The 14,284-nt window shown below is 42.8% G+C and overlaps 1 protein-coding gene across 1 annotated transcript in view; it reads right to left on the bottom strand.

Moving 5' to 3' along the window:
- The window catches only part of LOC309567800 (insulin-like growth factor 3.L), a 44,639-nt gene that overhangs the window by 3,573 nt on the left and 26,782 nt on the right, over window positions 1–14,284 (bottom strand). Inside the window, exons 2-3 of the mRNA XM_082273250.1 lie at window positions 7,694–7,865; window positions 1,469–1,597 (exon numbers count right to left, since the gene is read on the bottom strand). Coding sequence (XP_082129376.1) covers window positions 1,469–1,597; window positions 7,694–7,865 — 301 coding nt within the window. The remainder of the gene's footprint in view (window positions 1–1,468; window positions 1,598–7,693; window positions 7,866–14,284) is intronic.

Below are 14,284 nucleotides of genomic sequence, written 5' to 3'. Positions count from 1 at the left end.
GGCCTATTTTCAGTTCCATTATTGCCCAATCACACCATTAATGCATGTTATATGCACTGATGTTCTGTGATGCCATTTGTTGAGAATTGCACCTCAACGCATCTTCACCACACTCTTGCGTTGAACTGCAATGCAAGCATTGTAAAGTATTGCCATGCATTGTTAAGCATTGTGCAAGGACAAATGAAAGCGTTACGTTTTTGTTTTTTTGTGGTGTTCAAAAGAATCAACCCACATTAATATGCAACCTAACACCCGTTAATGCGCATGCTTTAAAAACACTGCAAACAGGCCTGACCAGTGTGAATAACCTTTTAGGGTGACATTAATCAGCATAACTTTAATATCCTATTTAACCATCCAAGATGCCATTTTGGTATGATTGATCTGTAGTATAATATTCTCCTGAGTTTAGACAATTGTATATTTTTGTGTCATTGGAATAAAATGACTAAATTACTTTCTATCCACCCAGTTAATAAAAAATACTTGTTGAGGGAAAATAAGGAGCTCTCTGCACACCAATAATGTCACATAAGGTTCCGGTTTCTTGAGGTTGACAATCACTACAACAGTCTCCTCCTATGGGACCTTCCAGGGGAGGACTGGGCCAGGGGGCAGGGGGGAAATTGCCCCTTGGGCTGCTCTGATGCCCCCTAAAAAGGCTGCACCACTCCTGCCACAGACATGCCCATAGGATTTCTGAAGAAGAGAAGTAAAAAGTCCCCACTGCTGACCTACTGAGTGCGGGATGAAGACAAGGACAGAGCGCAGGCCTCCTCCCCCCAGCATGGATGATGTTAAGTGTGTCTGAGCAGAGGCCGGTTCCATGCCCCACTGGAGACTCTCCTCTTCTATCCCCTAGCTAGACACGACTGAGCTGTCCCAGCTCCCCCGAACCACCCCCTACTGGTCAGGTTGGGGACCTGGATTTTTGGCCGGTGAGTAGAGAGTACCGGGAGCGGAGCTCAAGCCTGAAATGTGGGTCAGGAGGAGACCATGAAGAGGGGGAGTGGGAGGGGGGCTGAATTGTGCAGCATGAGTCTCTGGTTTGTACTTGCCCCCTGGACTGAAAGTTGGCAGTCAGCCCCTGGGACCTTTACCCAAAAAGGGCTTACTTGTAAAGATGCCCATCTCTATGAGCAAGCCCTTTTGTGTAAAGTGCACTCTGGGTGGAGGCTTTTGTAGTGATTGTCTGCCTCGATAAACTAGATTCATGCGTGACGTTTTTGGTGTGTGGAGAGCTCCTTCTTTGTATCGGAACATCAAATGCTCTGCACAGAATCCAGAGTGGGAAGGATTTGGTTTTAGAGCGGAGAAGGCTTCCAGCAAATAATATTTGCTAAAAGTAAAATATCTGAGTATGCAATCAATCAATGTGCTGTAAAATCCCCTGTTCTATCCTTTGTAGAAGCTACCAAAAATTAAAGAACATTTATTTAAAGCAAGATAGTCAGGTTACACTCACCTTCTTTGCCAGTGGTGTTAGTGATTGGAGCAGCGCAATAAGAGTCTAATATGGAAACACTGCAGCCACAGAAACAACATTCTTCCACTATACCGAGCCGGGCTTTGCTCCGAACTGTTCCGGGTCTATCTGTAATATAAATGTCAAAAAAATACCATGAACAAATAATTCATTTGGGAACTCTAAACTTCACATCCCCTTTATATAATGAATTTGAAGAGCCATTCAACCCTTTAGCCCATTATTGTATTATACTGATGGGTCACAAGAGTATGTGAATTTTTTTTGGCAGTTCCTAAAAGGGTGTTTCAGCTGTGTCTTTAGCGCTGTTTGCCTGGAGTTACTATTTATTTCACTAAAATCAACTTTTCCTAAGAAACTGGATGAAGTCTGCAATACTACTCACATTTCATGAATTTTAATTAGAAATGCTCAACTACAAACAATGCTGTATTACTGTGCCTGGGAGGCATGCAATTGCAATTCCATGGATTACCTACAATCTGATCCAACACAGGCACATGCTTTGGACTTCCTGGATTGTACAGCAGATTATGTCACTGCAGGCACAGCAAAATAGCATCTTGTAATGCACACAGTGAAGATGTCTCTATCAAAAGCTTGATGTAGAAATTGAATAAATCTGAAAAAATGTCTGGATCAGTCTACACAAAAGTGATAATTCTGCTGTAGACAAATCTAGAGGTTTGGTTTAGAGATGAGCTGATTGACTTGCATGAACTGAATGCCTCTATTTGAGGTTTTCCTGTAAGCTGCAATTTGCTTTGCTTTGATTTACTTAGGGACTTAGTAAAGTGGTCCAAAGGAGCACTAATGGCACTTTTCCACTGCAAGTACCGGCTCAGCTCTACTCGGCCCTGCTTGGCCCTGTTTGGCCCAGTTTGCTTTTCCACTGCTGGTACCGCATGGTACGGTGTTGGAACGGTTCGATGCGGTTTGCTTTTCCACTAAAGTAGTACTAAAGTTAAATGGGTGGGATAACAACGATTCTCTGACCAATCAGTGGCTAGTAGTGACTGCATGCAAAGGATTGTGGGATATGGTACTGGTATGGTACCTCTTGGAACCACAATCGAGGTGGTACTGTTATGGCACTTTTCCACTGCAAGTACCGGCTCGGCTCTACTCGGCCCTGCTTGGCCCGGTTTGCTTTTCCACTGCTGGTACCACATGGTACGGTGTTGGAACGGTTCGGTACGGTACGGTATGGTTTGCTTTTCCACTAAAGTAGTACTAAAGTTAAGTGGGTGGGATAACAACGGGGTGGGTGGGATTCTCTGACCAATCAGTGGCTAGTAGTGACTGCATGCAAAGGATTGTGGGATATGGTACCGGGCATGGTACCTCTTGGAACCACAATCGAGGTGGTACTGTTTTTGAGAGCCGTACCGTTCGGTTCCATGCAGTGGAAAAGCGCCGCCGTACCGTATCGTACCGAACCGTTCCTACACCATACCATGCGGTACCAGCAGTGGAAAAGCACAAAAGCGAGCCGAACCGTTCGGTTCCATGCAGTGGAAAAGCGCCATTAGAGAGCCGTACCGTTTGGTTCCATGCAGTGGAAAAGCGCCGCCGTACCGTACCAAACCGTTCCTACACCGTACCATGCGGTACCAGCAGTGGAAAAGCACAAAAGCGAGCCGAACCGTTCGGTTCCATGCAATGGAAAAGCGCCATTATTGACTCACTTCCAAGCAGCAAAATGAGCAGCAGACCACCCAATAGTAAGCCTACATTCTTAGAGAGAACAGGTCCCCCATCCCCTGAATGATCTCTGGTCAACCATCATGGCAATGGCAATCATACTTTGCAGGTCACAGGGGGTTATTGAGCGAGATTCATTCTCTATAATGTAAGTGCCAAAATATAGACATAATAGACTTCCTTATAAAATGACATTCTAATATGAATGCATAGTGATTCCTTATTTACAGATTTACAGATTGAGCAATTTTCCACTTTGCCCATCTCTTGTCTGAGTCACCACTGGAGGACTCTACCACTGAGAACTGCAAGATTCTTGTTTCTGTCCCAACCTACAATGGATTTTGGGAGTTCACCTCCACATCTGATGGCCCCCCACTCCTCCGATAATATAAAATAAATGGAACATCCATTAGGGAGAGCAGGGCCTCCTCACAACAGCTGGAATGCAGGTCTAAAAGCTCACTTATCTCACCATCAGAATTGTGTGAATTATAAGAAACTATTAGGTGGCCTAATCTCCCAGAAGTTGTGAAACAGGGAAAATTAAAAACTGACCCTTTCAATTATTTAACCACTTCAGCTCCAGAAGGTTTTACCCCCTTAATGACTAGGCCATTTTTGCAATTTGGCACTGCTTTACTTTAATGAAAAATTGGGCTGTCGTGCTACTCTGTACCCAAATACAATTGATGTCCTTTTTTTTCCCCACAAATAGAGCTTTCTTTTGGTGGTATTTGATCACCTCTGCGTTTTTTAGATTTTACGCTATAAACAAAAAAAGAGCGACAATTTTGAAAAAAAAACACAATATTTTTTACTTTCTACTAAAAAACATTCCCAACAAAAAAAAAATGTAAAAAATCTACATTTTTTAACAGTTTAGGCCAATTTGCCTTCTGCTACATATTTTTGGTAAAAGAAAATCCCAACATGCGTATTTAAATTGGTTTGCGCAAAAGTTATAGCGTTTACAAACTACGGGATAGATTTTTGCCGCTGATTGCCGCCATTACTAGTATAAAAAAATTCAGTAAATATCCCGTGGTTTGTAGATGCTAGAACGTTTGCGTAAAGCAATCAATATATGCTTATTGGAATTTGTTTTTACTAAAAACGTGTAGCAGAATAGATTGTGGCCTAAATTTATTAGGAAGTTACATTTTTTTCATTTTTTTATTGGATATGTTTCATAGTAGAAAGTAAAAAATATTTAGTTTTTTTTTGTTCATAGCGCAAAAAAAAAACAACAAAAAAAAATGCAGTAGTGATCAAATACCACCAAAAGAAAGCTCTATTTGTGGGAAAAAATTACATCAATTTTATTTGGGTACAGCACTGTGCAATTGTCAGTTACAGTAACGCAGTCCCATATTGCAAAAGGTGGCCTGGTCATGAAGAGATTACATCTTCAGGAGGTCAAGGGGTTATATTGTGACAGCAGGTACGGGGAGAAGAACCCCTGCCCACTGTCACAGTGGGGCTGGGGAAGCTCTGCATAGTAACATGTTACATGTTGCACTCTAAATATGGGTGTAACATGTTACATGTTACTAAAGGTGAACTTAGCATTTAACTATAACTTAAAGCATGTGTAAACCCAAAAGAAAAATGTACTGTATTACCAATCCTTAAATGCGGTGGCTGCAATGGTTTTCATTTTTTAATTATTTTCCCTTAATTTTCACCCGGCGATCTGGCCAGTATCTCTGTTATTTTTCAACTTCCTTTCACAGACCAAGCTGTCCAACAAAAAGTGGCAGTTAGAGGGTTGAGATAAACCATATAGCACAGACAGGGGTGCTTAAAATGATCAGCCTTTCTTCATTTATGTAAAATCTTTATCCCCCCCCCCCCCAAAAAAAAAGAAATTAATTGTTACTGTAACCTCTTTTAAAGTGTTAGCTGGAGTTCAGCTCTAATGTGTAAGTGTATCTAAATTTGCTAGTGCATCTAACACTTCCCTCCCCACAATTTGACAATGCTACTATCCAAGGGTGACTCTAATGCTCCTCCATGCAGAATGAAGTCACCCTAAGGCCTCATGCCCATTGGTTTATTGTAAATGCCATTTCTCCTAACGGGATAAAATCAGTGTTAAAAACTCACCGTTTTTTTCAAACCAGTTTAGGTGAGTTTAGCAGCGTTTGGTGTTTGGGTGTTTAATTCATTGGCCAGAATTTTGTTTTATCATGGCCACTAAAATGAATAAACATTGAAGCTAAACATGCATAGTGCCATTTTGCAGTGATTGGTGTTTTTATGCCCAAAAGCTCCGCTCCTGAACGTGATTCTTCTGCATTTAGGAGAAGGAGCTTTAACTGCTGTTCCTAAACTCCTCTAAATGCCTATGTGAGCATGGACACATAGGAGTTAACTCACTAAAACTGGAAAGTGCAAAACCTGGTGTAGCTGTTAATGGTAGCCAATCAGCTTCTAACCCCAGGGCTCAGTCTTGGGACCAATTTTGTTTAATTTATTCATTAATAACATAGAGGACGGAATTAGTAGCTCAATCTCAATTTTCGCCAATGACACAAAGATATGTAGGGCAATAACTTCATATCAAGATATATAAATCTTACAGAATGACCTGAACAAAATAAAAGAGTGGGCAACTACATGGCAAATGAGATTTAATGTAGAGAAGTGTACACTTGGGGGCAAAAAACATAAACGCAAATTATGCTCTAGGGGGGGGGGGGACCTCTGGGGGAATCCAGAATGGGGAAGGATTTGGGGGTTCTAGTGGAAGATAGACTAAGTAATAGCATGCAATGTCAAGCTGCAGCTGTCAAAGCCAGCACAATATTAGCATGCATAAGGAAGGGGATATACTCCAGACATAAAGCTATAATCCTACCACTTTATAAACCTCTAGTCCGGCCACATCTGGAGTATTCTGTCCAGTTCTGGTCGCCAATCCTCAGAAAGGATATGCTGGAACTGAAAAGAGTTCAAAGAAGGGCAACTAAACTAATAAGGGGATAGGAAGACCTAAATTATGAGGAGCGATTACAAGCGCTTAATTTATTCTCCTTGGAGAGGAGACGCCTGAGAGGGGACATGATGGCGATTTACAAATACATCAATGGCGATCCCAGCATAGGTAGAAAACGATTTAGTCCCAAGGAGTGCAAGAAGACACGTGGCCACACAATGAGATTAGAGGAGAGATGGTTTAACCTTAAACTGCGTAAGGGGTTCTTCACTGTAAGGGCGGTGAGAATATGGAACTCTCTTCCACAATTGGTGGTAGCTGCGGGGAGTATGGCTACTTGTAAAAGACTCTTGGACGTGCATCTCACAGATTACAACATTCAGGGTTATTGGAAATGAGCAGGCCACTGACACATACACACACCTACACAGGTTGAACTGGATGGACTGATGTCTTTATTCAACCTCAACTACTATGTAATTATGTAACTTCAGCTTTTTCAATTAATTTTTGCCAAAAAAAGAAACTGGAAGCTGATTGGTTTTTATGCAGAGCTGCACCAGATTTTGCACTTTACAGTTTTAGTAAATCAACCCAAGAGTTTTTAATTTGGATTTATTTGGTGGTCAAATAAAGTTTATAAATTGTATGATCTCTGATAGGGTTGATGTGCCTAATTAGTAACACATCACATTCATTACGCCAGATATAAACCATTCTTATACCCCAAGTGCAGAGGAAAAATTATAAAAAATTAAAATCTTGTGTTATAAATGTTTGCAGTTACATGGAGGTCAGCAGGGGGTGCGGCTTTCCTAAACTGTGAAACGCTTGGATAGATAGAGGATAGATAGGTGGGTCGGGGTGTTGCCATACCATGACACTTGGGAGCTGGCTGGTCCGTTCAGGGGCTTGGACAAAAAAATGCCAAAAGCCCCAAAAACATCAGTTTATGAGTAGGGATTGGTTCAGGCATTTTCGGATCCTAGTCTCAACTCACCTGAGCAATCCTGCCACGAAGACGTCACTGAACACCGCCAATCATGAGCAGCGTGTGTATGTGCAACTGCGGGCCGGGAAATGTTTCACTGCCCATTATTGGTGGTGTGCAGTAATGGCTTCCTGGGGGGACTGCTCAGTTGTGTTGGGACTACGGTCCGAACACGCCTGAGCCCATCCCTATTTATGAGCAGCAGTGTGTGCATGAGCTGGGAAATGTGTTACTAGCCACATCACCAGGTGACAATGACAAAAAGCCTAAATCGAGAAAACGAATGCAGCCATCACATCTAAGAACTGGCAGGCGGCAATACATTACATTTTGATATTGGATTTAGAAATGCTTTAACTACTCCTAACTAACCCTGAGGCTGTACACATTTCACAGTTACTGAAACAATTCTAAAAAAAAAATCATGACATGAAATAAATGAGAAGATGTTAAAAACAAAAATGTGTAAATTACTAGAATTTTTCAGTAAATTGGTTTGGGTACTTATTGAACATGAATAATTGGATATAGGGTATTAGCTGGATCGGTCCTTTAAAGAAATACATACTGACATAGAAGCCTCTGGGCCCACAGATGAATTGCAGCATGTCCACCAGCTCCGAGCCACACAGCATTTCCTTTGAACGTCTGGAACAGCGAGCGTTGGCGACTCCTACGCATAGCGTAAACACCAGAGACAGACACAGCATCACCTGACTGACAGTGAGCGGTGCTGCTTTCTAGGAAAGGTGAAAAAAGTCAACGTTATATGCAAACACAGTGAGGCAAAGGCCACCCAATAAACTGTTTGATTGTGTCACCTTTCCTTCATTATTTCCTTTGAAGTATGCCTCTGACTTTGATTTGCTACTTGTCAAGTGCTAAGCAATCTAGAAAATCCAAATATGACGAATTCATCAATGTGAACAAAAAAATTTTCTTTAGATATGCAACAGTTAATGTATACATCTTTCATCCCTGATGGACCACCGAGGAAGCTAACAATTACTCTAGTAATGAGATGTCAGCAGCACCCCAAGGATCTCCATAACGGGCCCATAACTTTAACCAGCGATCACATCATAAATACAAAAGCAACATTTCAGAGCCATGCAGGACCTCTTCATCAAGCACCTGACTAACACAAGCCTGATGAAGGGGTCCTACATGGCTCAGTAAACACCTCTGTAATTATGATGTCACCACTGAATAAAGCTATGGACCCATTCTGGAGATCCTTGGTGTGCTGGTGACATACTTCTCGCTTTGAATGTCTTCAGTTTCCAGCCGGTGGTCGCTGAAGCACCCACTTACACCCACAGCCATTTTTTAGGAATGTGTGTGTTGGGAATAGTGTGTTTTTTACCGTAGTAGTGGGCAGAACCTGCTCGGGGTTCTATGGAAAGGACTTCCCCTGTGTACACTGAACCTAAGGAGTCAGGCACTCACCAACTTCTTGCAAAGCCCTTTCTTGTATTAACAGAGGCATGGACTCCAGAGAGAGAGATCATTTTGCCCCTGTACAAATCTGTAAGACCTCATCTGGAATATGCAGTTTAGTTTTGGGCACCAGTTCTTAAAAAGGATATCGGGGAACTGGAGAAAGTGCAGAGAAGGGCAACCAAACTGATAAGAGGCATGGAGGAGCTCAGCTATGAGAAAAGATTAGAGGAACTGAATTTATTCTCTCTTGAGAAGAGGAGATTAAGGGGGGATATGATCAACATGTATAAATACATAAGGGGTCCATATAGTGAACTTGGTGTTGAGTTGTTCACTTTAAGGTCAACACAGAGGACAAGGGGGCACTCTTTACGTCTAGAGGAAAACAGATTTAATCTCCAAATACGGAAAGGTTTCTTCACCATAAGAGCTGTGAAAATGTGGAATAGACTCCCTCCAGAGTTGGCTCTGCCTAGCTCACTAGATTGCTTTAAAAAAGGCCTGGATTCTTTCCTGGTGTACTTAATATAAGTAGGGAATATCCGATTGCCTCTCGGGGGATCAGGAAGGAATTTGTTTCCTCTGCTGTAGCAAATTGGATCATGCTTTGCTGGGGGTTTTTCACCTTTCTCTCGATCAACTACGGGTATAGGGTGGTGTATATGGGATTGTTTGGTTGGGTTATCTTTACTGTTTTTTTTTTTTTGTTTTGTTTTTTATTGGTTGAGCCAGATGGACTTGTGTCTTTTTTCAACCTGACTATGTAACTATGTAACCATGGTCACTATTTAGAGAACATGTTTTTCAAGATGTTTTATGGTTAGATAAATACAAAGTGTTCTGTGAATGGTGGCAGTGTTTGGCTTTCGACTAATGCCTCGTACACACGCAACGATTGTTGGCCGTGAATTTACGGCCAACGTCCGATCTGCCGACTGTCGGCTTGTTAGTATGATGCTTCCGACAACCGACTCTGATTTTTCGGCCGAACGAAATCTGGCGTGCAGGCTATAAAATTTTTGTTGGCCGTCAACAGAACGGCCGATTTTCCGTCAGTCAGTACAGATTTCGGCAGACAAAAATCTGATGAGCAAGACTGGGCATGCTCAGAGAAGAAAAAACACACGGAAAGTAAACCATCACATGACATCACTTCTGAAGTTAGTTTTTGTTGGCCGAGAAAATTTGTGTGCAGTCTAGAGCACATTTCAACCAACACAACAACACTGGACAAAAGACGGCCGATCGGTCGGCCGATAATCATTGCGTGTGTACGAGGCTTAACTCCCTGTAATCTGTGTTCAGAGGGAAAGGCATTTACACAGAAAACAAGCAAGACCCGCAGGATCGCGGCTATCACTGGAGTAGCGCTGACTGCTACAGTAATTTTCAGCTTTCCAAGCAGCCCATCAGGTATGGAAAATGCATACTTACATTGGGTCAAGCTGGACCAACATAAGTATGCAATACAGGTTCTTGGAGTTCAGCACCCCTTTAGAGGATATCTATGGGCAATCAAGGTGGCTTGGTGCCTTGATTGTCTACAGTATAGTTCAATCAGAACCTCTGTTTAACCAGAGTGGTAAAAACTGTTTAGTTTTATGCTGGCTAGCTTGTGGGTTTGTCAGGAACCATTTGTATTGATATGCATTATTTCATTATTCCCTTCCCTTGGACACCCTTTTTTGCTAGTTTCAAGCAGATCAGAGCATCTTCCATTATAAACACCAAAATCCAGAACCTATGTTGATGGTAACATATGGATTGCCATTGTTGACTTCTTCTAAAAGCGTTAGTTGCCTGGCTTTTATCCTGGCTTTAATGCTTTTAGCCAAATCAGAAACACACATGTAAATCAAGAGCTCCGACTTGGGTCTGACTTTACGTCAGGGTTTGGTGGCTCAACTGTTTTAACCACATAACTACCATTTTCAGAAGGAGGTCATCAACCTCAACCTACATGTTTATCTCTGTACAATTGTACCTTAAAGTGATACTAAACCAAGGACCCTGCATTCACTATATCTGGTCTCCCACAGTACACAGAACATGGAAATGGAATTATTTTAGTAAATATAAACTGCTAAATACCTTTTCTCATCAGCAGTATATAGCAGTCTTGTGACTTCTGTCAGTGTGTAGCCCAGCACTAGTTAAAACTTCTAAGAGGAGTTTTCATTCTCCTCTGACTAACCTATGAGGCTGCAGGACCCCTGACCCTCTGTCTGGAAAGTGCTGATTGACCCTGTGCTGATCACATGCACCCTTCCAAGAAAAAAAAAAAATCTCTAGCAATACACACCAAACTGAGCATGTGTGGTGTGCCCCCAAAGTTGTGTTCTATCAGGAGATGGATTGGGGACAATGGAAGAAGGAGAGGATCAAAGAAGAAAGGATCGAACAGCCTTTTTTTACACAATATGCAGGATTAACCCCTTAGTTTCCACAGCGAGTATAACAAGCATGCCATTCTGCACATACAGACTGACTTTTGTGGGTTTAGTAACACTTTAAACTAGTGATCGACCGATATCGTTTTTTTAATGCCGATACCGATATTTTGGTCATCGGTATCGGCCGATATTTTCGGACATGTAAAAAATTTTTTTTTTTTTATCAGGTACTCCTTGTGGAGGGATCTGGGGGTCTAAAAGACCCCAAAACCCTCCTCGGCACTGAAAAGCATTCAAAAAGCTGAATGCTGTCAGTTTTTTTAATGTGGCGCCGAGTACCCGGAAGTGATGTCATGACATCACTTCCGGGTATTTTACATGGAGACCCGATCAGAGCCGAATGCGGCTTTGATCGGGTCTTCTGTTCAGCGGCCGTGCAGGTAGGATGCTCGGGTCTCCCGGTGGGACGGGTGACCTGGGCAAGCTGCGGAAGGCAGCGGGAGGGGGGGGGACGTCCCCTACCGCTCCTTGTAATAACAGTCGAGCGGCTTCTCAGCCGCATCGGTTGTCATTACAAGACAGCCGGCCGTCGGCTTTGGACGCCAGTACCGGGGTGATGCCTCTAGCTGCAGGCATCACTCCGGTACAGTACTTTCCCGAAATATCGGCAATATCGGTAACCTCAGGGGCCGATTCCGATATATCAGGGAAAGTGCATATCGGCCCCCGATATATCGGCATTGCCGATAATCGGTAGATCCCTACTTGAAACCACATATCACAATCTATATACAGTACATAAGAAAAAATAATGTGATAAACTGAAAATGTTGGCATAATAACTTCATAGATGAGCTACTACCCTGATAAATCAACACTTGCACATAAATGCCTAAGACTAATAAAGCAAATTATTGTGTCCTGGATCCGAGTTCCGAATACATGCCCACATGTCTGACCGCAAACTTTTTCTATGACTAAATTTGCCTTTTAAGTTTTGTATGGCCAAAAAAAAAAAGACATGATTAGTTATAGCCGCCATGGTTAACCAGATGTGTTTCTACTGAATATCAATATTGCTTTCTACTTGACTGATGTCTCTGCAAACATGAAGCCCTCAAAAATACAATGTTTTTGCCAGTGACCCTATGCACGTGCGGTATTCACTGCCAATTAACTCGCTGTATCTCCCTGTCTGTAGGCAAATACTGAAATGTTTGTTCGGCTGTGTGAAGAGTGGGGAGGGTGGAGGTCATGGCTGCACAGCTGTTCATAGGTACAGCAGACAAGATAATAGGATCCTCAAGCTAAAAGAAGAAAAAAAAAAAACAGACCTAACACAAACATTGTCATATCCATTACTTATCCATGACAAAACATCACGTAACCCTGCATAACACATAAGACCTTCTTTGCATACAGGGCATTCCAAAACTAGTTGTGCTTTCTCTGTATGTTTATTGGTTTTCTTTTTAATTTTTAGATATAAAGGGGGTTCATTTATAAAAGACAATTGCATTGTTCAATTTACGAGTGAAGTTGCACTTTGCAAAGGCAATTTTACCCAGAGCTTAGTGAATGAGGTAAAGCTTACTTTGCAAAGAATACCCAATCATGTGCATAGAAAATATTTTAAAGAGGAAGCAAACTTCCATAAGTAACTTTTACCTATAGGTAAGCCTATAATAAGGCCAGGGCCATCTTTAACACAGGGCAAAAGGGGCAGCTGCCCTGGGCCCAATCATTGTTGTGGGGCCCAAAGCTGCTGCCCCTTGAGCCCACAAATAGTTGATAAGTGAATTTGGGAGGGCCAAAGAAAATGTTTGCCCAGGGTCCAATCAATTATGAAGATGGCTCTGAATAAGGCTTACCTATAGGTAGTGTAAATATATCGGGGGCTTCGTGACTGCTGAAGGAGCAAGCCGTATGCTGCTGTAGCTCCGCTCTACTCCGGGGGAAAACAGACAAATCCACGCACCCTACAGCCGCCTAAAAGAGCAGTCACTGAGGCAAACCTTACCTTCACATGGCCACCATGTCCCGCCGCGCAAGAGAGGACCAAAAACTTCAAAAACTCTCCAGATTCTTCACCCCCCCCATTCGCAGAGGGCTCCAACAAGATGGCGGTGGGAGACAGCAAGCACAACAAGGAGGCGGCCCTCTAGCAGCGCCAACCTTTGTATACAACCATGCAGCCGCAGAGGATACGGAGCACAGGGAAAATGTAGGAGACTCCTCACCACCCTCTCCCAGCACCAGCAGCCCTGCCAAATCGAGGCCAAGAACAGAATCTAGGCAGGAAGATGCTGCAGAACCCTAATGCAAATGCAAATCTAATGCAAAGGAGGACCCTATCACATCCTTCCCTACGGTAGGACAACCTATGTCTGATGTGATTATGAAGGATATGCTCCTCTCTCTCCGATCTCCCTACAAACAGATATGTTCACTTGTTTTCAAACGTGCAAAGCTGACATACAAAGATTGGGTCATAGAGTTAATGATTTGGAAGAATCTGTGATCCTATGCATGACTTCCTATAATAATGTGGTCGATGCCCACGACTCCCACTCAGAAGAGATAGCGTGGTTAAAATCCAAAGTTGCAGACCTCGAAGATCGCTCAAGACGCGACAACCTGAAATTAAGGGGTATCCCGGAATCAGTACATGCCTCGCAACTCCCCCATTATGTCAAAGAATTGTTTCATGCGGTGGCTCCTGCACTCAGCCCTAGTGACCTCACAATCGGCAGGATCCATAAGCCTGCCTTTCTACCACAAGAGACCCCCAGAGATGTCCTTATGAAATTACATTACTACCAAGCTAAAGAAACAATCCTGGCTGCATTCAGAAACAAAGGTAGTGTAAATATCTCCTAAACCGTACAGTTTAGGAGATATTTACTGTGCACGCAGCCAGTGACATCACTGGCGCATTCGCTTTGAATGAACGGCCACCCGTGTCATTCTTTCATCGGTGGCTCCCACGCGCATGTGCAGGAGTGACATCATCGTGGCTCTGGCCAGTCACAGAGTTGGAGTCCATGAACCCAGAAGCAAGACAGGTGAAGATGGGCCCCCCTGCAGCGCTGACATCTCGGCACTGGAACAGCTTCGTTTTAAGGTAAGTTTTACATAATGTGCTAGTATGCAATGCATACTAGCAGCATCATATGACCATCCTGAAGACTTTGGAAAATATACAGTAAGTATTTGAACAGAAAAAAAAAAAAAAAAACAGCCAGTGGAGGAAGTTACAAAGCCCGGAGATGGACTTTTAAACTCCAACATATCGACCGCTATTTAAAACACATGAATCAAAC

Source organism: Pelophylax lessonae (assembly GCF_965119305.1).
Source record: "Pelophylax lessonae genome assembly, chromosome: 12".
Taxonomy (NCBI): domain Eukaryota; kingdom Metazoa; phylum Chordata; class Amphibia; order Anura; family Ranidae; genus Pelophylax; species Pelophylax lessonae.
This window is presented reverse-complemented; position numbering and strand designations above follow the sequence as displayed.